This window comes from Solea senegalensis, linkage group LG15 (assembly GCF_019176455.1).
Source record: "Solea senegalensis isolate Sse05_10M linkage group LG15, IFAPA_SoseM_1, whole genome shotgun sequence".
Taxonomy (NCBI): Eukaryota; Metazoa; Chordata; class Actinopteri; order Pleuronectiformes; family Soleidae; genus Solea; species Solea senegalensis.
In genome coordinates, this window is record NC_058035.1 from 2,093,044 (window position 1) to 2,120,606 (window position 27,563).

The 27,563-nt window shown below is 41.6% G+C and overlaps 2 protein-coding genes across 2 annotated transcripts; one reads left to right on the forward strand and one right to left on the reverse strand.

The window, feature by feature from the left end:
- Positions 1-53: 53 nt before the first annotated feature.
- On the reverse strand, positions 54-18,541 carry LOC122782309 (transmembrane 9 superfamily member 2-like). The gene is made up of 17 exons (XM_044046649.1): positions 18,220-18,541; positions 11,512-11,579; positions 11,259-11,352; positions 9,716-9,843; positions 8,086-8,215; positions 7,635-7,759; positions 7,423-7,534; positions 6,885-6,964; positions 6,639-6,747; positions 5,845-5,977; positions 5,483-5,602; positions 4,586-4,643; positions 3,586-3,745; positions 3,160-3,311; positions 2,572-2,683; positions 1,862-2,033; positions 54-1,668 (listed from the first exon to the last, which is right to left on the reverse strand). Exons 1-17 carry the CDS (start codon positions 18,367-18,369, stop codon positions 1,601-1,603), a joined length of 1,971 nt encoding a protein of 656 aa, XP_043902584.1. The 5' UTR covers positions 18,370-18,541; the 3' UTR covers positions 54-1,600.
- An 8,230-nt stretch (positions 18,542-26,771) lies between these two features.
- LOC122782287 (ubiquitin-conjugating enzyme E2 G1-like) lies at positions 26,772-27,278 on the forward strand. Its single transcript, XM_044046584.1, has one exon. The coding sequence runs from the start codon at positions 26,772-26,774 to the stop codon at positions 27,276-27,278; it is 507 nt and encodes a 168-aa protein (XP_043902519.1).
- The last annotated feature ends 285 nt before the right edge of the window (positions 27,279-27,563 follow it).

Here is a 27,563-nt window from a genome sequence, read left to right on the forward strand (position 1 = left end):
ATAAAAAGTATATACACACATACACACACAATACAGTACAGACCAAACTCTGGTACAGTGACATGATTTTTTATTTATTTATTTTTCCTTAAAATAAAACAGATATTTCTGAAAGCTTTATTCACAAAACGTGTCAAACCTCCCTATCTCACAAGATGAAGTCTTTTTTTTTCATCTTGAATCTGCATCACTATCAAAATGTGATCATTTCTTCTTTGGGCCATAAACGCACACACACAGTGAGTTTAATCGAAATCTGACCTTTACTTTTCTGAGTTTCTGAGAACTTTAGCAGGAAGTAATAATTGCAGGAGTTTGGACTGTGGCTTTTTTTTGGTTGGATGAGAACGACGTCACTGACGAGGATTCTTCATGTTCTCGCCTCTGCACGTAAAGCTCAGCAGAAGATTCATCTCTTCATCCAGAAAGATATGTAATCATCTTCCATCCACTGTCACTGTCACCCAATTTAAATTCAAGTTGGAGACGACAAGCGACAAGACACAGATCACAGTGTTGGAGCTTCTTCAAATACGTACTGAACAGAAATCATGTAATTCAAATGAAAACATGAGCTCCATTCACACCTGAGAGCTCTGGTCACAGGTGGACAGTGAAGTACAAAGTCTCCAGTGACCACATGAGTGACCACATGAGTGACCACATGAGTGACCACATGAGTGACCACATGTCCGTTACCAGAGGACAAAACATAGCACTTTAGAGCCACAATGACTGATTATTCTGTTAGAGTGTTTCAGTTTAATATAATTATCAGCAGTTTGTTAAATGTTAATCTTTTCTGGGGGTTTTTTTGCTCCATTTCACAAAGAAATAATTCAAATCGTTTTTGTTTGAGGACGTCATTATTTCCAGGTGACATTTTTAAATGGAGAATATAAGCAACATATGAACTGATATGTTATTAATAAACCTCCACCACGGGTGCTCAGCTCCACAGTTTAAATTCACCAAACAAACAAAGACTGTTAATGTTGGACCGCTCACAGAGAGACAAAGTGAAAATCATCACATGAACGATGGAGCAGTTCCATTTAGCTTCTCCGCTCTAAACAGATGAGTTAACGACTGCTCCTGCAGTGAAAAGGGCTTGTACTCTGCTCACGCTGCTGTAACATGAAGATCATTTAGAATGATCTTTTTAGTGAACATTTTTAAGAATCTTAAAATTAGAACAGAACCTTCATCAAAGTCATTTCAGCGTTTTACATTTAAGGCAACTATCCTGCTGTGCGGTCCTCACGCTGCTGTAACATGAAATAAGATTCAAACCAGATCTGAAGAGACATTCAGGATGTATTTGTGTGACTCATGGCGTCTGTCCGTGTGTCAGACTGTGGCTCTGTGATGATGCTTCTCACTCAGATTAATGCACATGTACAAAACAACAACCCGGTGTCAGCGACGCTCAAACACCGAGCAAAGAAAAGCGAGGCTGGTCACGTGTCCGAGGCGACAAAGTGCAGGAGGAGGAGAGTGTTCAGTTCATTTAGTCAATACTGAAGGTTCCAAAGCATGATGGGAGGAAAACCTAAACAAAACACCCAGTCAAATACAGTCGGTCGCATCTTTGGATCCTTCAGTCCACTTTGACCACGCTGTAGATCTTAGTCACAAACCAGAAACAGGCGAAGAAGCCGATTGTACCTGAAAACACAGGGAACACACCTTTACAAGGGGCTCTCATCACCGTTAACCTCTACACTCTCGTCACTTCATCGTAGAGTCCAGCTGAATGACCTTTGACCTCCACACTCAGTCCAGCTGAATGTGAAGGATTTCCTCTCAACACATTCCTCACTGGTAGAGCTTTGTCACACACAGTCAACAGTAAACATACCAGTGAATAAGAAGAAGATGAGCGCCATGATCATGGTGTAACCAAAGTACAAGATGGTGCTGGCCAGTCCAGTGATTTGCAGCTTAGAGAAGAAGTAATGAACGGCATAAACCAGGAAATAGACCGCGGTGAAGCCGCTGGTCAGGAACGAACGCCACTGCCAATGATAATCCTGAGGAGAGGAGACACAGAAGAGTTTAAACATCCCAGCTGAACATGAACGTCACCGCTGAACGTCACAGCTGAACATCACAGCTGAACGTGAACGTCACAGCTGAACATCACAGCTGAACATGAACGTCACAGCTGAACATGAACATCACAGCTGAAAGTGAACACAGCTGAAAGTGAACGCCACAGCGGAACGCCACAGCTGAACGGGAACGCCACAAGGAACATGAACATCACAGCTGAACGCGAACGCCACAGAACATGAACATCACATGAAGGTGAACGCCACAGCTGAACGTGAAACGCCACAGCTGAACGTCACAGCTGAAGATGAACGTCACAGCTGAACATGAACATCACAGCTGAAGGTGAACGTCACAGCTGAACGTGAACGTCACAGCTGAACATGAACATCACAGCTGAAGGTGAACGTCACAGCTGAACGTAAACGTCACAGCTGAACGTCACAGCTGAAGATGAACGTCACTGAAGTAACTGAAGTGTTGATGCTGCATGTTCATTTCCACAGAACTGTTTACCTCAGCACAGAGGTGGAAGTAGCACAGCAAGATGGTCGCCTCAGAGCATGTGATGACCAGGATAATAAAGACCAGGAAGAGGAAGCCAAACATGTAGTACATCTGATGGGACCTGCGGGACAGGAAGACACACAGTCATGTGTCCTAAAGTGGACTGGATGGACACGAGACGACATGTTGTTAAGATCTAGTTCTAAAGTGAAATCATTTATTTAAAGACACAGTCTACCGTAGTCTTGTTTATATTCTTTTTATTATTATTATCATTATCATTATTAATAATAATGATAATGATAATAATAACAACAATAATTATATTTGTAAATCATTTAGAGAACATTTCACAATGATGCACTGTTTTGTGTTGGTCTCCATAGAAACCACAATAACATACACTTACATTTGTGGTTGGACGCACACGTCAGTCCCATCACAGGACAGTTTGAAATTATACTAACAGCAATAATGATGATGAAAAAAGAACCTATTAAACCTCGAGCCGTGTCTAATTCTGATAAGATTGAAGCTGTGTAATCAATCGTGACTTCCTGTGAGTAAACACGGCCGGATCTTCTCCTTCATCCTCACCAGATGGAGTTAAGTATGAAGAAGAGCTGAATAAATATACATCCAAAAGGCAGAATTCCTCCCATGATGATTCCAGGGAACGGTCTTGTGTAGAAAGACTGCTCCGGGATCTGACGAGGAATCTGATTTGTCCTCACTGGGTGCTCGATGCCCTTAGACAAATAAATCACAGCAGTCAATCAGTCACAGAGGTCCATCTTCAGCCACCATCAGCACACATGTGAAGATACTACACTAAGAGACACAAATAGATCCCATGTTTTCAGTGAGACAATACTTGTTTGTCTGAAACTGAATCTTGTGTCTTGACATCACCCAGACATTACAATTCTACATGTGGTTCCTTTGTATCTTCACTGATCACATGTCATGACACAGTGTCTGTAGGTAGAATGGATGAACAGTGTGTATGCAGTATGTACTTACTGCTCTCTTAAAGCCAAAGTACGCTCCTATAAAGGTGAGGGGCACCGAGATGCAGAACCAGAGAGCCAAAATGGCAACCAAGGTGCCAAAGGGCATGGCCGCTGAAGAGCCCTCCCCCCACAGGATCAAGTTCATCACAAAGAAGTCTGCAAACACCACCCTACACAGAGAAGACACAGAGAGGGAACAGACTCTTAGTACCATCCCAAAACTTCAGAGGACATTACATTCACTTACTTTCATTTCCTGGACACTTACTCTAACCATAACTACTACTGTTCTAACCATTGACTTGTACTAGAGCTGAAGATCTTTGGGTTCAGGCTTCATTTCCATCACTTTACACGGGCTGAGCTGTGTGTGCGTGTGCACATGTGAATAATGTTCAGGCTTTTAAAAAGCTGTCAATCACAATCTTCTCATCGGGCTCAGGGCCGTATTCTGTCTGATTACAAACACGCACACACACACACACACTGTGACCTAATGACGTCAGTGATTAGGTCACAGCTGTAGATCATCAGCACTATTCAAACGTGAGAAGTAATGAATTTAGATGTTTGCTAATGACATCAGGTCCCGTGATCATCACGACTAGTGTATCAGTTCTTTCAGGATCCGGCTCAGTCCAAAACTGAGACCTGATGTCGGGGAAAGTGTCCATGCATGTTGAGGTGTTTGTGATGAAATAGCAAAAATCGTTTTTCATATATTGTAAAATAAAAGGCTATCACATAGCAGGTAGCTACATATCTGCAACATATCTTATATTTTCCATCAAATAAAATCTGTCAAAATGAAAGTAGAGCTGGTTAAAATGACAATAGGTGAACAGGATTATGATTTCCAGTCTGAGACAGAGATTCCTGTCTCTCCAATTACACTTCATTTCTGGTCCGACTGATCAACGATGAACGATGTAACAGGTTTGTCTCGTAGAAAACGACAGTGATTGGGCAGAAATGAGTGATGAGTGATGAGTGATGTGTCACAGTCTTACCCAGGACAGAGGAAGGCTGTCAGCAGAACGTTGGTCTTCCACTTCTCTCCTCCAAACGCTGCAAAATAACCAAAGAGAAGGGAAGAGAGACATGCTCCCTATATCACATCCACACGAGTTTTCAGTTTATTTATTCATTTTCAGATTCACTGTTTCACAGCCTTCTGTCCAGGGAATAAAAATCAGCAATTTTACATTACTACACAAAGCAGTTGTTGATCCACTGCGCTCCCTTTAATAAGTCAATATTTCTTATTCTGTGACGAGTGTGTTTGAAAGTCTTTGTTTTACTGAAGTAACAAAATGATAAAACAAGGCAGCAACTGGTGAACTGTAGATCAGTTCAAAATGTCTAAAATCTCATCCTGCTTTTAGTGACAGCACTGCTGAATGCAAACCTTTTCTTTCTCGGCAAAAGCTCGGTTCGGGTGGTTTTGTGATGGCTTTTCATCACCATCCATTTTGTATTTATTTCTCTTTGTACACACTTTCTCCACCAAATCAAGGGGCGCTTCATATGTAGAGAAAGACGGCAGCGACAAGGCAGCGTTTAGGGCGAGAAACCGAGAGGAAAATGGGATCGTTTAAATAAAATGCAGAAGAATCATAATCGAAATTGTCATTTTTCAACGATTCATCGTGCAGCCCTAGTAGAAGTGTGACGTACAGGTCAGTGTCCACAGCAGACACTTCTATTAGCTGAGTCTTTTTTACTGACAGCACACCTATCTCATGCGTCAGTACCTGTTTATTTGATTATCCATAAAGGAAAAACACGCCTCTATTTCTTAAGGCGCAGGCCCAGCAGAATCAAGTCCATGTGGAGATTCAGCCCGTACACTTAGTCAGCACAGACTTGATTAAAATGATGACACACTTCCCTGTTTCCTCACTCACATTTGTAGAGGCGTGCGGCCACATATCCCGCAGGAGTTCCCAGAAGAACCCAGAGAACAACAGCACAGGTCATCAGAGCTCCACGGTTCGCCGGAGAAAGGAACCCAAGACAGGCAAAGACTGAGGAGAAGTAATAGTGTAATTGTTGTGTAAAGCCTCACTCGTAATGACTAATATATTCTAGTACTAATATTCACATTAAAGAGCTTAACATGTTCATTTCCTCAACTACTGACCAACATGTAATCTAGTTTTAATTGCTTTATTTAAATATTTGTATTAAAGACAACAACCTTTTAGACAGCGTCATCATGTGGTGGTCCTACTCTAGCATTCGGGATTATTTTCTTTTTCTGACTTACAGAGGGTGACAAAGGTCATAATGAAGATCTGGGTCCCAGAGCCGAGGAAAACTGACAGCAGCATCCCCTTCCTGGGAGGGCGGAAAACATCTCCGTGGACCAGCTTCCATCCAAACTCCTCCTGAGCATCCTCCTGAACACACACACACACACACACACACACAGAGGAAGTGAGCAGATCAAAGCTACAGCCACACTACTGCTTATGTGGAAAACAATGTCTCAAGATGGATGTTTGTGTAACTAACGCACATACAAACTTAGAAAACACTTTATTATGTGAGTTGTACACTCTGCATGTGTGTGTCACATGTACATGTACACACACTGTGTATATGTATACAAACATGTAGATATGTAAGAGGATAGTGTGGACAGCAGGTGTAACAGGAGCACAGTAGTGTGGGTGGACCTCAACAGCCTTGTTTCATATGTTAGTTAATATAGCAACAGTAAACGCATCATTGAACCAGCCACAGAAAACACAGTGTTGCCACCAGAGGACTGAACTGAATTCTATTTGGAAAGAATTAGGTTAATGAATAAACAATATACTGTAGATCAGTGTGTGTGTGTGTGTGTGTGTGTGTGTGTGCGCAGTGAATACAGTTACATGGACTCAAGAAAGTTTCTCAGAGAGTATTTCTGGTTTATTACAGAACGTCAGTATGTGGACATGGAAACGTAAACAACGTCTGTGTGTTTCCCTGTCTTTCCTCATTCTGTCTGTATTTCAGAGACTGTGAGTTGACACGTCGTGGTTCACTGTGCAGCCCTAACCGCCAGGTACTCACCACTGAGTCCATCTGATTGTATCTGGCTATGTCTTTATGCAGAGTCCTCAACATGATCATGGCTACCATTCCTGACAGGAACAACACAATCACCAGCGAGTTCATGATGCTGCAGGAAGAGAGGAAATCCAAACCCATCACTTGTGATATTCACATACTCATGTTCAACATGTTCATGATATTACATTCACTTTGCAGCCAAATGTGTTTATATTGAAGAATAGAGGTCAGAGTGTGTGTTTGTACCTGAACCACTGGATGTTGGTGTGAGGCATTGACTCCAGGATGTAGTCCCATCTGGATGCCCAGCGGATTTTTTTGTCTTCCTGCACAGACACACAGACAAATAATATGTGCTTTCACTGGATTCTTTCTCATCTAACAGGGTGTTTATTTTCACCCTAGTATCACATGAGGTGTGAGTGCACAAATGCACCAGAAAGACAAAAGCTCAACCAAGGAGCTCAGTGACAACGGTGCTGTGTTTACCACGGTCCCTTTTTCAAACAATCTTTCATTTGATATGAATGTTGACATAAAGAGTGCCGAGTGCTGTCACAAATTGTATAAAACTAAGGTTTTATACAAATATTAATGCTTAAAGCACAGAAATGATGCATCACTGCCAAAAATGAAACAGACAAAGTGATGAGCTTGATCTTCCGGGTCTTGTGCGCTCACCAGAGATAGAAACTAGTGTGCATTGCAAAACAAATCCAGGTGAATTCACGTGTGTTAATAACAGGTCCAGAGACTTTGATGAGCAACATATTATTGTACTGACCACAAAATTGACAGAGTAAGTGTATGGGATCTTATACACTCCTTCATATTTGTTTTTCAGGAACTTTGGTCCTCCAGAGCAGTCAGGAGTGTCATCACTGGGGTTCTCATAGCTGGACACAAAGGAAAAGATTTACACATCCAGTCACTAACATCTGAAACACAGCTCCATCAGTATCCACTCATTCATCAGCTGAAAATGTCAGTCATTACCTTTTGGGTTCAATCTTGGCAGCAACCAACCGGGCTCCGAGTTGTTCATTCTCAACAATGTGGTAACTGATGGTAATGTCCACATGATTAAAGATGTAGAAAGCATCCTGTTCCTTAAAGTTAGACTGAACAACAAAAGAACAACACAAAAGAGTTTAAAATACAGATACACAGATCAATGTCCCTTTTATGTACAGCTCCTAATAGCTCAACATGCTGTAGACCCGACATGACAGAGAAGTGTAATACCTCCAGACCTGAGGATGGAGTTGTTGTGGTGTGGAGGATACAGAGGATACCAAACGTGTCAGTATCCGACTGGTGTTAGTTTTTTATATCAGATCAAGTCACAAGAACTACAGGGTTTTATTTTGTTTGTCTTGTATGTCTACTTCACAATCTATCATGCAAACTAAGAGACATTGTGTGTGTGTGTGTGTGTGTTACTAACATTGACCACGCAGGCGTCTTTGGATCGACCTGCTTCTGTGACATAACAGCCTATCGGGAAACCAGGATTACAGAACTTCTGTCCATCTTCAACATCATAGCACCAGGTGACCGGCATGTTGTCCACAATCCTACACACACACACACACACACACACACAAAAGAAAAGCATGTAAAAAAAAGTATAGGATTGGTCAATATGGGAAAAAAATCTTGTGATATACTTTCAATGTGTGACAATACACCATAAATACACTCTAAATTAAAATATGTGTATTACATGATCTTAAAATACACATATTACTTCTACTACTACTACTTCTTGCACCTTCACACATAGTTGATCTACTTGCACCTTCACACATAGTTGATCTACTTGCACCTTCACACATAGTTGATCTACTTGCACCTTCACACATAGTTGATCTACTTGATCTCTAGTTGGTTGATTTTACTCTTAAGAGCATTGGCTGGCTGGTCTTCCTGCATGCGCCATACAACCTCTGCAACTCATCCAGAATGCAGCAGCTCGACTGGTCTTCAACTTACCAAAATTCTCCCACACTACACCGCTCCTCCGCTCCCTTCACTGGCTTCCTGTAGCTGCTCGCATCCACTTCAAGACTCTAGTGCTTGCGTTCCATGCTACAAACGGATCCGATCCAGCCTACATCCAGGACATGATCAAAACCTACACCCCAGCCCGCCCACTCCGCTCTGCATCGACAAACCGGCTCGCTGCCCCCTCACTGAGAGGATCGCAGAGGCACTCGCAGAACTCAAGACTGTTCACTGTCCTCGCTCCCAAATGGTGGAACGATCTCCCCATCGACATCCGGACAGCTGAAAGCCTCCACATCTTCCGACGCCAACTAAAAACACATTTCTTCCGACTCTACCTCGACTAAGACGACAAAAAAAAAAACTTGTACATCGCACTTATGACTAGCACTTCATAGTTTGTTCTACTTGAAGCTCTTACTTACTTCTAGCTCTTATTTGTACCCAAATGTTTAAATTCACTTTTGTAAGTCGCTTTGGATAAAAGCGACTGCTAAATGACATGTGATGTAATGCATTTTTTTCAACTGTTTTTTGAAAAGTGATATATAAACAAATTATTATTATTATTATTATTATTATTATTATATTAAACTGTTAGTATAATCAACCCAGACCAAGAGCTGTAGATTTTATTCAGACATGTGAATCTAAATCTCAGAATGAAATGAAGCACGACTGACAATGTCGTTCTACGTTTGTGTAGCAATTTAGTCAATCCACAAAATGGCGGCCTCCAAAAGTACAGAAGTGTACATGTACTGTTTACATGTGAAGAGCTTATTCTGAGGCTCCAGAAACCTATGTTTTATTTTAGAACGTAAGAAAATGTAAAAATATTTCATTCAATTCAAATTCAACTCAAACATATCGCTTTCTACCAATAAAAGCTCTGCCATGTTACACACTGGACCTTTTACAACAGTAATCAAATAGAAATAATTTAATGACAGCAATTATTGAATATAATTTGCTTCAAGGGTGATTTCAAAGATGTAATGTAAAGATGTAATATTTCACACTATTGTGGCGTGCCATGCATTATGTGTATGTCTGTGCATCTTACATACCAGTGATGCTGGTAGTTCAGCAACATGCCTTTCTTGAGGAAATCCAGTTTGTTTTTGTCTGATGGGTTGTTGGTGTCATACGTTTTGGTACACACCTTCTGACACACTGCAGGTTTCTTAAACTCAAACTGAAACACAAAGGTCCCACTGTTAGCATGCAAATACACTGTTTTAGCAACATTAATGCTATTTACAATGCATCTTTTGCCACGGGAACATTTTGCAAAAACACTTTTTAATTTGGGTCCAAACGGTGGTGTAATGGTTAGCACTCTCGCCTTGCAGCGAGAAGACCCGGGTTCGAGCCCCGGTTGGAACAAGGGCCTTTCTGCATGGAGTTTGCATGTTCTCCCCGTGTGTGCGTGGGTTCTTCGGCTTCCTCCCACAGTCCAAAAACATGCAATGTGGGGATTAAGTAAATTGGACACTCTAAATTGACCATAGGAGTGAGTGTGAGAGTGAATGGTTGTTTGTCTCTAGTTGTGTGTGGCCCTGTGATGGACTGGCGAACTGTCCAGGGTGTACCCCGCCTATCGCCCGATGTAGCTGAGATTGGCACGGCGACCCTCTGGTGGAGGATAAAGCGGTTAGATGATGACTGACTGACTTTTTAATTTGATATCGGAGTAGCTTTATCTACCACATCAAATTCAAATTTTTTTTGTCCATAAAAATCAAATGTAGTATAATATCGGTCTGTTAATGATTACTTTCATTATCAATTAGGGCAATATTTGCAGTAACATTATATGGCTAAAAATGTAGATGTTGTAAGAATTCTGTCAGACTGAGCGATAACAACCCTGACAATTCCAAAATACAATCTTTATTACTTCTTTATTGTACAAAAGATCATCCCTCTGTGCATGTTTTTCTCATGCACTGTTTATCATTGCCACACATGTGAATTCCCAGCCTGCCGAGGTCCTTGAGCACACCACAGACGTACCGCTCGGCTCAGATCTCTGCAGTGTGTGCGTCCATAGAGTCGTGAGTTATGATGTTTTACTTGTGTTACGCTCTGTTCATGTTTGTGTTTATCCACCACACACTCACACAAACACTGATAAACAGGTTGAACTGTATTAAAGGAAGTGATTGCTGTAGTGTGTCATACATTTATACTATTCTTTAAATGAAACTGGAGAAGCAGACAAACAAAACAATCATTTCTGTGAATTACTGCAACATCGACCTGCCATTCGTAGTTGGGTGAAACTGTGAAACTAGGATGTACTGTATATAAAAAAGATGCTGTGATGCTATAAATCGTTATCTTTGAGCACGACAAAATCCTGGCAAGTAAAATAACTTATTTATATGGTTTCTTGCATGAAGTGGATTTAGCTACTTTCAATCACTGATTTCAATGTGTCTCACTTAACTGCAAATTTACCTGAATGTGTTCATCTGAAACTTTACATTGCTTACTATTTATTACTAAATTCAATCAGCATATTAACAGATGTCGACAGCTACCATCATTCGTCTCAATTTTACACATGGTGAACACAGTCAACTGAATACATTCATTTATTTGTACCTTGTATGGCGAGGGTTCAATTCTCTCCCCAAAAAGGACCTGGCCCAAATTTTCTGATGGACGTTTCAATGTTTTCTCTGAGCAGAAGTCAAACCTGGACAACAAGGTGAACACCGTTCAGACCAGAACACTGTGCCTTGCACCCTAAATAATCATTTCTACATGCTACTACACAACAATAAGACAAACGCAGCTTGTACAGTCTGGAGAAATCGGACAGATATTTGTGAAATGGTCGATGAGTGATACTTACGCAGTATATTCATAAGGCAGAACAGACTCCACTGAATCCAGCCTGTTCACAAACAGCTCAATGGTTGACTAGAACAAATCAAACAAGACAGTGCTTTGTGAGGATTTTAACACAACCAGGATATGTTTTCATTTTCACACACACACACCTCAAAATCACAAGGCTCTAAAATGTCTTCTTTTGACCACAGATCAAAGGTTACAATTGCAGTGAAGAAACTATAAAATATCCACATTTAAGAAGCTGCAAAATCAGAGAGTTTGTTTTACTTATTTAAAAAAGAAAAACTCAAATAATGAAGAGATTGGCAATAAATATAGTAATATCTAAAATAAATGTGCTCAGTGTTTTCCAGCCTCTATAAATACATATTTCTTCACAATGACTGGTGACTGTGTATGACATAAAATGGCTGTGAAATAATTGCCAAACCATTATATGACGCATAAATTTGCTCTTGTGACAATTTATATTGTGAATAAGATCACGATAGTGTCATCTTCTCAAAGTGGGTTGGAAACATTTGTTATAATTGTTTTGAAACACTGTTTTACACTATAAACACTTAAACTAGCTCCAGCACACTTCCTACACAGTCCTACTTAATACAATCATAAACTTCAATACCATGGTTCTCAAACTGTGTGTACTACCAGTGGTACACAAGTCTCTTCTGGTGGTACTTGGAAGAAAATCAGACATACTGTTGTACTTTATATATCCTGGTATGTGATCAGAGTGGAGCTGAGGAAGTCTGACCAGAGTGTGTAGAAAATTAAACAATTAAAAAATAATTATTATAATTTGGCGATACCAGAAGAGAAGGATGAGGAATGAATCTGACTCCTGTGAAAAGTCCATCGTTGACATGGTGTTGCTAAGAGAGCTCAATATTTTCTCAGGTGTACTTCTAGAGCGTTTGCGAAACACTGCTTTAATACATACACAATGGTTTTTATTACAAGACAGTCAAGTTGCGATGAGTCACGTGACGCGATGCGAGGAGAAGCCACGGAGTAGGGTGCTCCGCACAGCATTGCTACATTAATCCTTTAAAATATTTACACCAGAGATATTATAGTCTAGCATACTTGTTTTTAACTGAAGGGGTGTGGAAAATGTCGAAACTGACCAAGTCTTCGGCCTGTGGAGATATTAAAAGACATCTACGGTCGCACGGAGCCGCTGCCGTCATGCAAGATCAAGACGAAGCTAACGAGCACGAGCAGCAACAAGCTATCGACATAGCTCAGGATATCAGTAACATTTACTCAACACTGACAAAGATTTCCGGAGATCTAGGGGAGCTGGCAGAAATACGTCGCACCACTGCATCGGTAGAGGCTAAACTCTCAACATTAATCACAAGGTTGGATGACGTGGAAAAGCGAGTGGAGCACTTGGAAATGACCGAGAAGGATTGGCAAGCTAACCCACCGGCTAGAAAGACGGATGTCGGACAGATATGGGACAAATTAGAAGACATGGAAAATCGCTCGAGACGCAACATTGTTCGCTTCGTCGGCTTTCCGGACGGCAGAGAGGGAGGAGACGCGGTGAGATTTTTGGAGGAGCTGTTGCCAAATTTGCTGGATATAGAGGGGAGACGAGAGATTGAACAGGCTCACCGGGACGCTACCCAGCGTCCCACGCCAGGTGATAGACCCAGACCAATACTGGCCAGGTTTTTGAGATTGTCAGACCGGGATGCGGTGTTGCGAGCAGCGAGAAACAAAGGCAAGCTGAGCTGGGGAAACTCTTCTGTTATGCTTTTCCCCGACTACTCCAGAGCCACCCAGATGAAGCGTGACAAATTCAGGGAGTGTATGAAAAAAACTACATCAGTTGGGGGCGAGTTTCAGGATGCTATTCCCGGCTAAGCTGAGAATTGAGACCAGCAAGGGTGACAAGGCGTTTGACTGTCCCCGGAAAGCCAAGGCTTTCATAGACGCTATGCAGTGAGTACTGATGGGTTGAGTTGTTTACATTCTCATCCTATGCATCCAAATGTTATTTTATAGACACTGGTGGAGTCTCTTTTTCATGGTAGCAGTGCCTGAGGGATCACAGCGAGTGGAGCCTCGCGGACCTGACACGGACCGCTGGACCTTCGTTGGAGGGTCTTCTGTGGGGGGTGAATTGTGCAGAGTTCAAGTTTAGCTACGCACTTTTTTGTATTGTTAGTTTTATGGGGATGTTCGGGTTTAGTTGCCACCACCACCACCACCATGTAAAGGTACTGTTTTTGTTAAATGGTTATGTGTTAGTAATGTGTATGCAGGCATGTCTCCACAAATAGATTTAACGCATCTCTCTACTTGGAATGTAAATGGGATGACACCCTGTCAAGAGAAAAAAGGTCATGACTATGCTTAAGAATAAGAAATATGACGTGGTTTTTCTTCAAGAAACTCATTTGTCAAGAGAGGAGTCTGAGAAACTCTGTGTAGGATGGGTTGGACATGTTTTTTATAGTATTGGCTCTAGCAAGAGCAAGGGTGTTGTCACTTTGGTAAGTAAATATCTTCAGTTTAAATGTCTTGAGCAAATTAAGGATGGTGTAGGTAGGATGATTATTGTTCTGGCTGAAATACAGTCGCAGAAGCTAATCTTGGCCAACATATACGCACCTAATTTGGATGATTAGAATTTTTTTATCAATCTTGAAAGAAAGTTACAAGCCATTGGGAACCATGCTGTTGTTCTGGGGAGGGATTTTAATCTTTTAATGGACCCAGCTCTTGACCACAGTGGGGCAGATTTGCGTAAAGTACCCAAGACGGCGGTGACATTGCAGAGAATTTGCAAGTCATTGGGATTAATAGATATCTGGAGGATCATGAACCCCTCCGGTAGGGATCACACATTTTTTTCACCCGTTCACAAAACCTATAGTCGAATAGATTTTTTTTTAATATCGAAGGCACTCACCTCATCTGCTATCGGTTGTGACGTAGAGAATATTCTTATTTCTGACCATGCTTGGGTTGGCCTGGACTTATTACCCCAGAGTGAGAGAAGAAAGTCTTACAGATGGCGTTTAAACCTGTCACTTCTACAGGATCCAGTAAATGTAGGGCGGATAAGAACAGAAATAAATAATTATTTGGAGATTCACTGGCAATCTGTATCATCTGCACGTGTCGCGTGGGAGGCCCTGAAGGCTGTGATTAGGGGACGTATTATCCAACACACATCATACCATAAGAAAATCAAAGCACGGGAGTTGCTAGATTTGGAAAGCATAATTAAACGGACTGAAACAGAGTTGAAGCAACGGATGACACGAGAAGGTATGAGGAAATTGACAAAGTTAAAATATCAGTATAATAACATAATATCTCAAAAGGTTTAATTTAATTTATTTCGGGCCAGACAAACATATTTTGAGTCTGGAGACAAGGCAGGAAAGTTGCTTGCCAATAGTATAAAGCAGAGGGAGTCGGCTTCCACTATCCCTGCTGTTAGGTCGACGGCTGGGGACCTGCTTACTGCAGCTGTAGATATTAATCAGGCCTTTATAGAATTTTATAGTAGTCTCTAATGTTCAACATCTACCTCTACTGAGGAAGAAGTTCATAAGTTTGTGGAACCATTAGGACTTCTTAAATTGACAGATGAACAGAGGGATTTGGATATTACTGTTGAAGAGATTAAAGAGGTGATTGGGGCTTTACCTTCAAGCAAAGCACCTGGGCCCGACGGCTTTACTGGGGAATTTTTTAAGAGCTTTGTGACAGAGCTAGCTTCACCCTTGCTGGAGGTGTATAAGGAGGGGGTTGGAGGGGGGCAGATTTCCACCAACTCTGAGACAGGCCCTTATTAGTCTAGTTCCTAAGAAGGGTAAGGATTTGGTTGAATGTAAGAATTACCGTCCTATCTCATTAATGCAAATAGACTTTACTGTGTAATTACATCATTGATCCATACTGATCAAGTGGGATTCATTCGTGGTCGTAGCTCCTCAGATAATATTAGACGCCTTATTGATGTTATGTGGTCGATGGCTGACGCCCATTCCCCAGTTGCAGCAATCTCTTTGGATGCTGAAAAGGCGTTTGACATTGTGGAATGGGGGTATCTATTCAAAATTTTGGAAGAGCTTGGATTTGGTGCTACGTTAATGAAATGGATTTGTGTGCTATATAATTCCCCAGAAGCAGCAGTGCAGACGAATGGGCTTGTCTCAGATTATTTTAGGTTGGGTAGAGGAACCAGGCAGGGCTCACCCCTTTCTCCCTTGCTCTTCTGCTTGACTATTGAGCCTCTTGCAGCAGCTATACGTGGGGCAACTGATTTCCCGGGTGTCACTATAGGTGGGATGGTGCATAAATTGATGCTTTATGCAGATGACATTTTACTACTGGTATCCGACCCAAGCAGATCTGTACCGTGTCTTATTTGAGAGATGAGAGATGGGCAACACTTAATTTGTCTTTGGCAGGTAAAGTTAATGTTTTGAAAATGAACTGTGTTCCCAAAATTAATTACCTTATCCACTCCCTCCCCTCAGAAATTCCTCATTGTTATTTTAAAAGGTTTGATATGCTTTGCTTTCAATTTAAGGCACCTGGCACATTGGTCTCTCCCTCCTGAAAGAGCCCCCATGGTACTGTATGGAACAAGCTGTGATGGTCCCTCTATCACCTTTGCAAGTCTTGTCTACTAAATTAAGTAAAAAAAGCTAAAACACATCCAATAATCTCTCATCTTATATTAATTTGGACTAGGGTTGCTCGAATATTTAAATTTGATCCCTTTCTGAATGTCTCTTCGAGTATCTGGTTAAATCCTAAATTACTGATGGGTAAATTTCCTATTTATTGGAAGGTATGGCGGGTGAATGGTGTGATCACATTGGGGGATCTGTATTGTGATGGTTCCTTGAAGTCCTTTGGGGATTTGGTGCGACAGTTCAGTATTCCTACATCTCACTTTTTTAGATACTTGCAACTTCGCCATATGTTGGTGGGGTTTTTTGGGTCGGTTGCATTGGTTCCCCAAGACGCAGAATTCCTAGATAAAATTAAAGGGTATGGAAAGGGGCATGAGGCAGCTACTTATTACTCTATGATGATTCAGACTCTTGGTGACGGGCCTATCTCGGCTCTCCAGAAGACATGGGAAAGGGACTTGAATTTGACATTTAGTGATGAAGATTGGAACAGAATTTGTAAAGGTGTTAAAGTAGTCTCAAGGGACGCAAGAGTACGTCTTATCCAATTCAAAATTATACATTGTTTTTATTGGACTCCATCCAGATTATTTAGAGTGGGATTATTACCCACATCTAATTGTTGGCGTTGCAAATCTGAGGAAGGTAATTTAGTTCATGTTTTATGGTCATGTGATAAGGTCCAACAATATTGGATCAATATCGATGATAATTTGTGTGAGATTACAGATATACAAATGACATTTAGCCCTAGGTTATTTATTTTGGGTGATCGTTCAGTTCTGACAGGACAGGATACACATATCAAAAGTTATATCCAAACCAGTATTATGATTGGTAGACAAATACTTGTCAGGAGATGGAAGACGGAGGGGGTCCCTTCCCTTCAAGAGTGGGCTCTGGAGTTGGCTCGAGTTGCAGCATTTGAAAAAATATCGTATAAACAATTGGGTAGAATGGATCTATATGAAGCAAAGTGGGGCAAATACTTAACATTTTTAAAGGGCTCCTGAAAGGGGTTATATGGTGGAGAGATGCAAGTTGTTTGTTGTTTTTTTTGTTTTTCTTGTTACAGAACAGTGCTGCTTACCTAGGTTTGTATTTTATAATAAGCTATTAGTGCTTATATGTTTTCTGAAAATTATTATTGTTGGTTTTGTTGTTATTATTTTATCATTACTACCTTACTACTATTTTTTTAATTGATTTATTTGTTTATTTATTAATCATATTTGTTTACATATATTTTATATTTATGTATGGATGGATGTGCGTATGTTTATATGTGTATGTATATATGTATGTTTGTGTATATATGTATTTTTTATTATTATTACTTATTTTTATTTATTTGTTTATTTTTTTGGTTGGTGAACCGTCACTTTAATGGAGCACTTATTTTGTGGTTTTGATTTGTAGTTATATGATTTTGTGTCTAATTTTGTTATAAATATTCTATGTTTTGTATACACTAATGCAGTGGTTGTAGCTGCGATAGATAAATAGGAAGGAGCACAGTGGTGGTGTTGATAACCAGGAAAGGAATTTGCATGGGTGGGTTGTTGTTACTGTATTGTTGTATTGTTGAAATGAGAAAAATAAAAAATGTTAATCATAAAAGAAAGTCAAGTTGCGATTAAAATCTCTATTTCGGGTGACACGCACCAAGAAATGTGCCAAGTGTCTCTCCTTCAGTGTCATCTCTGTTCTGTTTTACGTGGTTTAGCTGAACCAGTGACGTCAGAGTAAACACAAGCAGATTAACTACTACTACTTCTTCTTCTTCTTCTTCTTCTTCTTTCTCGTCAATGTTTGCTTTTGTCAAATAACAAACGCAGCTAGCCGTTGTCAGTGCGAGCTTGTTGTCTGCTTCGCTCTGCAGTTTGTTGTGGCTAACGCGCTAACTGGCGCAGACTAAGGCATTTCTGTAGCTTCCATGTCTTACTTTACAGAATGCAATATTACATCAGTCTGTCAGTTGCTTCGTTGGAGCACCTCCTGGTCGTCCAGGTGACCGGAGATGTCGTGTTTACCTTACAGTCAGGGACTTGGTCTTTCCCGGGCTCACAGAAACTGACGGGCGCCAGACCAGGGAGGTAGAAGCCGGCGGCTTGAGTCAGCAGCAACGCGGTTCCGAACAGCCACAGCACCATGTTCACTCCAGCCCACTCTTCACGACACATTTACACGGTTACACCTCTGTCCTGATAGCGGTCCACTGTGCAGCTGGCCAAGCTGACGCCACCCACAGCCACCAACATCCGGTTTTGCAAGGACCGGACTCGACACGTCACTGCCGGAAGTTCGGCTTCGTGAAGTGGAGGATTGTGGGAAACCACAAATCTAAAGTTACCCATCCCTCCTAAAACAAAAGGAAATACAAATTATGAACAACATACAGTATATCCCTGTAAAGAATCACAGAGAATATGTAGGACGGCAAGGGCCAAAGTTAAATAAATAAATACACCATTAAATAATTCATTAAATGCGTCATTAATTAAATAAATAAATACACCATTAAGTAATTAATTACATTTGTCATTACTTAATCAAAATACCAATTCATTACACATAAAAACATTATTATTTCACTATTTAATAAATTATTTCATGGTCCATGTTGCAGTGCATCATTAATTTATTTTATCCGTCAAACTCAAGTCAAGGCAAATCGATTCCACATAATAAATTGATGCAGAGCTAGTGAACAAGTTGCTATACACTGGGTGGCGCTATTCACCTCTATGTTGGTTTAGATACTCTAGCAAACAATATGAAACAGTATGTGAATTTTGTACTGAAGTACAGTAATTAAGTATTTGTACAACACTGGGTTAAATTATTACCAAAGAATACGCATTTCCACAAAAAGTTGAAGATGCAACCTTTATTTAACTCGGTGCCATATGTCAGTACATCTGAAGGTACCTTTTGTGATTTTACTCCCGCCCTCATAGATAACCTTGTTGATAGTACAGCGGCCTCACTGCGTACTACATTAGATCGTGTTGCCCCTCTGAAAAAGAAAGTGGTGAATCAGATGAGACGAGCACCATGGTTTAACTCCAATACTCGTGCTCTTAAACAGACGTTACGTCGATTAGAAAGAAAATGGCGTTCCAGTAACCTAGAGGAACTTCATATAGCCTGGAAAGATGGTTTTGTAGCTTACAAAAAAGCCCTACACAAAGCTAGAGTTGCCTATTATTCTTCTCTAATTGAAGAAAATAAGAATAATCATAGATTTCTTTTCAGCACTGTAGCCAGGCTGACACAGAGCCACAGCTCCACTGAACCATCTATTCCTTTAACACTGAGCAGTGATGACTTTATGAACTTTTTTGTGAATAAAATAACATCAATTAGAGAAAAAAATGGATAATCTCCTCCCTCATATTGGGACTGACTCATCTTCTAGCACAAAAGCTTTAGAAGCACCAGGTGCACAGTTAGACAGTTTCTCCACTATAGATCTCCCTGAGTTAACATCATTAGTTTCATCATCTAAGCCATCAACCTGTCAGTTAGATCCTATCCCCACCAAACTGTTTAAAGATGTGTTTCCTTTAATCAACAGCTCTATATTAACTCAAATTAATCTATCCTTATTAACTGGATATGTGCCCCAAACGTTTAAAGTAGCAGTTATTAAACCCCTTCTAAAAAAAGCGACCCTTGACCCAGATATTTTAGCTAATTACCGACCGATATCTAATCTTCCCTTTGTCTCTAAAATCTTAGAAAAGGCAGTTGCCAAATCAATTATGTGAATATCTGCGCATTAATGGCCTGTTTGAAGATTTTCAGTCAGGTTTTAGATTAAACCATAGCACAGAAACAGCACTAGTTAAAGTTAGTAACTCAGATAATGGTCTAGTTTCTTTACTTGTCCTGTTAGATCTTAGTGCTGCATTTGACACCATTGATCATGATATTCTACTGCAGAGATTGGAGCAGACTCTTGGTATCACAGGTGCTGCCCTCTGCTGGTTTAAATCATACTTATCTGATAGATTCCAGTTTGTTCACGTTAATGATAAAGCCTCACTACAAACACAAGTTAATTGTGGAGTTCCACAAGGCTCAGTGCTTGGGCCTATACTTTTTACCTTATATATGCTTCCTCTAGGGAACATTATTAGAAAGCATAACATACATTTTCATTGTTATGCAGATGACACACAGCTATATCTATCGATGAGGCCGGATGAAATAAATCAGGTTGTTCAACTCCAGGAATGTCTCAGAGACATTAAGTCCTGGATGACCTGTAACTTTCTACTTTTAAACTTTTATACTCGGCCCTAAACACCTCAGAGAAAAACTTTCTGATCACATTGTCACTTTAGATGACATCACCCTGGCTTCCAGTTCCACTGTGAGGAACCTTGGAGTTACTTTTGACCAGGAAATGTCTTTTGATTCACACATAAAACTAATTTCCAGAACAGCCTTCTTCCACCTGCGGAACATTATGAAAATTAGAAACATTCTGTCTTTACAGGATGCTGAAAAACTAGTTCATGCTTTTGTTAATCTAGATTAGATTACTGTAACTCCTTATTATCAGGATGTTCTAACAAGTCTGTTAGAATCCTTCAGTTAATTCAAAATGCTGCAGCACGAGTTCTGACAGGAACTAGAAAGAGAGACCATATAACTCCAGTGTTAGCTTCTCTACACTGGCTCCACCCACAGTTTAGAATTAAATTTAAAATCCTCCTCCTCACGTACAAAGCACTTAATGGTCAGGCCCCTTCATACCTGAAAGACCTAGTCTTACCCTATCACCCTAACAGACCACTTAGGTCACAAAATACAGGTTTACTTGTGGTTCCCAGAGTCTGTAAGAGTAGAATGGGAGGCAGAGTCTTCAGTTACCAGGCTCCTCCTCTCCTGTGGAACCAGCTTCCAATGATAGTTCGGGAGGCGGAGCCTCTCTCTGTATTTAAAGTTAGACTTAAAACTTTCCTTTTTGATAAAGCTTATAGTTAGAGCTGGTTCAGGGAAACCTGGACCATCTCTTAGTTATGCTGCTATAGAACTAAACTGCTGGGGGATTTTCCTGTGGTACACGCACATTCACTCTCTCACACTCAGGATTTGATTATGACTTTTTATATGTCATTAACCTTGTCTCTTTCTCTCCCTAGTTTGTGTCTTTCCTTCCTTCCCTCTCTCTCTCTCTGTATTCTCATCATGCAGGTTGCAGGATCAAGATCCAGTTTCCGAGGCTACGCTCATCGTCACCATTATTATTATTTTGTAATTAAAAAGTCGATATCAGTAACTGTATAAACTTGTAACCTGATACAGTTGTTGTGTATCTGCTGCTGGTCTCCCTTTCTCTCTTCTGTCTCTCCCTCATCTCCCTCTTGTCTTTTCTGTCCCCCACCTCTCCACTGTCCCCCATTTTTCCTTTCACCCCAACCGGTCGAGGCAGATGACCGAATTGAATTGAATTGAATAGAATGTTATTATAGATATATATATATATGTGTGTATATAGATGTATGAGATCAACCTTGTTGGTGTGAAAGCAGTGAACCTTTCAGAGGAACAAGACAAAGGACGAGTCCAGGGTCTTTTATTTAAGTATATGCCCCATGTCACATGTAAATTATACAGGACCCACTTTAAGGCCATGATCATTTCATATATGTCTCAGTGGCTTATATTCCCAAATGTATTTGCAATTACACAAATGAACACAAACCAAAACACACACATACACATACACATACACACACTCACCCCTGTAACAACCAACCAGTTCAAACAACTGCTGGTGTGAAGAGATAAGGTAAGTTGTTCCCAGGCAACTTCTGACTGAAAAGATGAGACATTTGTGTCACAGATTATAGCTGCAGTCACATCAATCGAACAATGAGCTGTTCTCTATATCCACCATCAAACTGACTGCCAAATAATGACCTATTCTATATATCTCTGAGGCTGCATGTCCAATAATGAGCTGTCATCTATAGCCACCAACAGACGGACTGCCAAATAATGATGAGCTGTTTCATTCGACATTCCAACAGACTGAATGCTAAAAGGTGAGCTATTCTACAAAGAAACTGCCTGCCAAATAATGAGCTATTCTATACATCTCTAAGAGACTGCCTGCCAAATAATGAGCGGTGATCTATATCCACCGACAGACTGAAACTTGAAAACAGTAGATAAGAAAAAGTAATGGCCTGATACTGAATACTTGCTGATTTCTAGTAGTCAACGTTGTGGACTATTGAAATAAAGTGATACCACATATCTGCACTGAGATGATATCATCAAAGTTGGTCACCATTTTCTGATGATGTCACATGCCATTGTCTAAAATTGTAGTGCATAGCTTTTACTTCACACGACTTCAAAGGCAGCTATTTAGTCAGTGTGTGTGTGTGTCAGGGTTAGCATTAACTACCATTAAGACGAGATCAGGAAGAAGAGGAGTAAACGCCAGAGAAGAACGTCTGTCGTTATTTAAAGAAATGGACAACTGCACAGAGTTTGGTGCAGAAAAGGACGGGAACATGATAATGCAGGAGAGCCCGTCCAGGAGCGAGATGTACGACCTCGACGTGGACTCGAGTGTCGAAAACCAGCTCATCGAGGACGAGGACTTCAAGACACTGGCAGCTCACAAGGCTGTGATGGAGCAAGAGACCGTCGAGGTTTCTGTGGCCAAGTTCAGCCAGTTAATCCAAGGGTTCCTGAAGAACAAGATCGACACGATGGAGTCGGAGTTGCAACAGAAGGAGGCGCTGCTTCAGAAGGAGAAGGAGAAAGTTCAGGCCGCAAAAATGGCCTTGATGAAAAAGGAGCGAGGATATCTGAGGGAGAAAGAGAGGCTGAGGAGAAGTATACAAGAGGGAGAAGAAGAGCTGAAGCAGAAGATGCGCGAACTGAGCGAGCTGAAGACGAGGAGAGTGGACGAGCAAGACGACACATCATCGCAGGACAGCGAGGACGAGGACGAGGACGAGGCTGAGGCTGAGGTAGACATAGAAGAGATTAGAGAGATCAAGAAGAGAAAGAGAAAGAAGAAATTTGTCTTCTTCTGAAAAACAGTTCTTCTGCTGCACAAAAAGAAAAAATATTTTTTTATATTGCTTTTTTTATTTTCTTCACAACAAAACAAATCAAAACAAGGTCACAGACCTCCGACCTTCAGCAAGACTTCAATGTTTTTCACATTTGATCCCCAATGGGGGATTGGATACTTTGCTAAAGGCCCTGGTGTACGGACCTGACACACACCATGTTCATGGCGCAAATTGCATCATCAACACAGGTTGTGAGTGCAGCCCAAATTTTGGAACTGCTTAGCAAAGAGTGTGTTGGGTGTGCGTGGACAGCGCATACGCAAACTGAATTTCCACCCCACCAGTAGGTGGAGTATTAAGCCCCGCTCAACAAGAAGAAGTAGTCACCAAGGATCGCCATCCAAGCCTCGACCTGGCGACCCTTGAACTGGCTGACACCCCGACTCCCCTGCCGGACGGACCTTTGAGCCATGAGCCACTCAAACCAGACGCGTCCGAGGGAGCATCGTTCTCTTCTTCTTTAGTAATGCGTCCTATTTCCTGCATCCAGACTTGTACCACCACCCGATGGTGAAGTGGGATACTACAGGACCCTGACAAGTATACCCGGGTCCGCGATATGCGACGCGCACTTCGGTGGCGTATGCACTGAAGTTGCCACGGGCTGAAGAGGTATTCCAGCGCATGACCCGTCAGGATTCAAAGTGTCAACCCTCAGGTTACAATCCAAGTTCCCCTTCCACTAGGCCACGGGTTTCCCGGTGTCTGATGCTGCACACACGTACAATTCTGTCTGACAGTTTTGCTCGTCATATAAGATAGGGATTTCATGACATTCTTTATGATTTTCTGTGACGTCATCAGTGGGCAGATTCTTACCAAAATGGAATGGTACATTCCTGGGTGATGACAAAATGGATCTGTCAAAACAATCTGATCATAAACGGTTATCTGTTTATTTTTACATACACTGTATGATGTGTTACATTAAAAAGGCTTGCAACACGACAGCAGAGATGAATATTTCATGTAAAGTTCCCAGACTTTATAAATCTGATCTGGAACCACGTGTGTGACATTAAAGTGGAACCAGTTTCAAACGGTGTTCTCTGTCAGTGTTTTACAGCGGCTGTTTTACTGTTAGCATGGATCTATAAATGTAAGGAACGTCTGTCTTTAAATCACATAACTGCCAAACATACAACATACATGCAAGTGATATTGGTATAAATATGTAACCCAAGTAAATTCTACTTGTGTTTTTCTCTTCTCCATCAGTGATAGAACCTGGTACCTCAGGTTTTTTGTTGTTTCAGCTCTGACGACGTTCCAACTGTTGTCCAACTGTAGATCAAAGTTCTTCTTTTCCTTTCGGCTGCTCCCTTCAGGGGTCGCCACAGCCAATCAACCTCCTCCATCTCACCCTGTTCTCTGCATCCCCCTCTCTCACACCAACTAACTTCATGTCCTCTTTCACTACATCCATAAACCTTCTCTTCTTCTTCCTCTAGACCTCCTGCCTGACAGTTCCAACCATCCAAAGTTAAAAAGACTTAAAAATCCTGTTCATCTTCAACATTAGCAAAGCAAATGTGTTGAACAGAGTAGTCTGGTGGATTTAGAGACAGCTCATTCACTGGTATTTCAGTGCAGTGACTGAAGGGCTGAACCATTCTGTTAACTCATCTGAACTAATGATTTACTTTCACCCAAAACAACTGCTTCACAAGTCACTCATTTGTGTTTGTGCCACGTCACTACAGATTCTGTGATGACTCCGCCCACTCTGTTGAAGAGGAGGAGCTATGAAGTCATGGAACGTGACAATTAAGTCGATTAGAACTAGAACTGTATATTGGAAACGTGACAGAAGATAAACCTCCGTGTACTGACTCTTGACTGCACTGTACTTGGATGACCTGGTGTTCTATGGGGTCCCGAGGCAGTTGCCTACCACGTTGCTACGGCTCTGTTCCCACACGACTCACTCTGTCATATTGTTTCTCGTCTCTTCAGACTCATCCTCTGAGTGAATCTTCGTCTCAAGACTCTTTACACAACGAAAAAGATTCAAAGATGCTGACTCACATCAGCCTGGCTCCATCACAACAACATCGATCTCTGTGTGTGTGTGTGTGTGTGTGTGATGCTGCTCCAGCATGACACAGCTTCCTTATTCACTTCCTGTCACCATCTTGTCTCCCAGGTTTGCCAGCGTGACGCCAACAGTGACACAGAGTTAAATACAAAAAACACCACAGATGGACAGCGTGACACCCATGAAGCAGGTGAATACATGAACATTCATGTTTACTCAGTTTCATCCTCTGGGAGACACAGACGAGGGTGCGGTGGTGGCGGCGGGTGACAGCGCGGCTTAAAGGGTCATTTTCACTTTTATTTATAACACATTATTCCCACGTGACACAGAATGAGTCAGATTGTCCCGGCCCGGTCTCCACATGAACTCATGTCTCAGCAGATTTAGTCAGGAATGGGTATTGTGTGTGTGTGTGTGTGTGTGTGTGTGTGAATTTGTGAGGTTAAAGGTTCGGGTTAAGTTTTTAGTTACGATGGTTAAGGTTAGGATAAGTAAGGGTCTGGGGCAGAGTTTCCCAAACAAATCACATTATAAATAGTGACAAAAGTAAAATTGTGCGACTCCTTTAAAGCCACATCTGTGACACCTCACATCATTTTGAATTGGTAACAAATCATCTCCAATAATGTTTGGTTAATGAGTTAAAACCCAGTGTTTGGAACCTAGTGTTCCAGTGAAGGTTTTTTTGTCATAAACACTGACCTTGTCAGGACCTGTCGTCCTCATGGAGACCAAAACCTGGTCCTAATGAGGCAGACCCTCACTTCTGAGGAACTGGTTAGGAAGTTTAGGACTAAGATTTGAATTGTGGCTAAGGTTGAGGTTAGTCATTAACTGGCTAGTGATAAGACTTCAGTGCAGTGTCCTCAGACGAATAGCTGCACAAACCCATGTGTGTGCGATGTTTCCATCATGGATTAAAATGTTTGCTCGACGTGCCACATGAGAGTAATGGAGAGATATTTGTGCTGTGGGTGAGGCGTGATGACGATGAACACATGCAGATAAACAACTCACTAAATCAACAGTTTAAACCTTCATGTTCCCTCTGTGAAGTCAATTAGGAAGTATCAATTTATTATTTAGCCACTAGGGGTCTCATTGAACTTTTTTGACAATTCTACAGCCATAAATCTAAATAAATTCTGACGGAGCTGAATATCATGATGCTCATAAGAGGGTTCACCTCAGTAAAGTTCTTCCACTATTGACAGCTGGTATGATTTTCCAGATACATCCAATGACATCTGACTTCAACCAGAACATACCATAACTAACAAACTCCTACAGCATGAAAGGCTAAGATGTCATCACACCATGATGTCATCGCAAATCAAAGCCATTGACTGTAAACATGTGTTGGTGCTATCAGAGAGGAAACTGGGCGATCTGGTTTGTGTCTAATTTCCTTATAAACTACAAGTACGATATAATGGAACAGTCTGCGTTGTTACTGCGTAAACAACTGGCAGAGCTCAACAAGAACCCGGTGGAGGGCTTTTCCGCGGGTCTTGTCAGTGGTGACAACTTCTACAAGTGGGAGGTGGTCGTCCTCGGCCCTCAGGACACCTTGTATGAAGGTGGAGTCTTCAAGGCCACGCTGACCTTCCCCCGGAACTATCCCCTGAGGCCTCCCAAGATGAAGTTCGTCACAGAAATCTGGCATCCGAACGTGGCGAAGAACGGCGAAGTCTGCATCTCCATCCTGCACGCGCCCGGCGAGGACAAATACGGCTATGAGAGGCCAGAGGAGCGCTGGCTGCCGATCCACACAGTGGAGACCATCATGATCAGCGTGATATCCATGTTGGCAGACCCCAATGGAGAGTCTCCGGCCAATGTGGATGCTGCTAAAGAGTGGAGGGACGACCCCGATGGAGTCTTTAAGAGGAACGTGGCCCGATGTGTGAGGATGAGTCAGGAGTCAGCGTTTGACTAAGGCCTCCATCCACGCGGAAAACATATATAATCATTCTTCTGTCGTTTTCTTTAAAGCTTGCAGCATCGTTTCAGAAAAATCGCTTCATCCACACAGAACCCCCCAAAACCACTCTAAACACTGTAGTACATATGCCAGGCCTTTACGTGGTGCTACAGCAGTAGACCAGACAAAACACAAGAAGAAGACGATGGAGATTAGCGAGAGCAAGAGAGGTGGGACTATGACATCATCAAGTAGCGCACTGGTAGTCAACACTGCGGAGCGCGGACAGTCCCTAAAGTC

What these genes read in the sequence shown, in the direction of transcription:
- LOC122782309 (XM_044046649.1), bottom strand. Translation starts at nt 18,369, where the DNA reads ATGTGTCGTGAAGAGTGGGCTGGAGTGAACATGGTGCTGTGGCTGTTC. An exon ending in AAGACGCCTGCGTGGTCAAT is followed by an intron (nt 7,760 to 8,085) that starts GTTAGTAACACA and finishes TTTGTTGTTCAG; the next exon opens with TCTAACTTTAAGGAACAGGA. An exon ending in ACAGCCTTCCTCTGTCCTGG is followed by an intron (nt 3,746 to 4,585) that starts GTAAGACTGTGA and finishes TTCTCTGTGTAG; the next exon opens with GGTGGTGTTTGCAGACTTCT.
- LOC122782287 (XM_044046584.1), top strand. Translation starts at nt 26,772, where the DNA reads ATGGAACAGTCTGCGTTGTTACTGCGTAAACAACTGGCAGAGCTCAAC.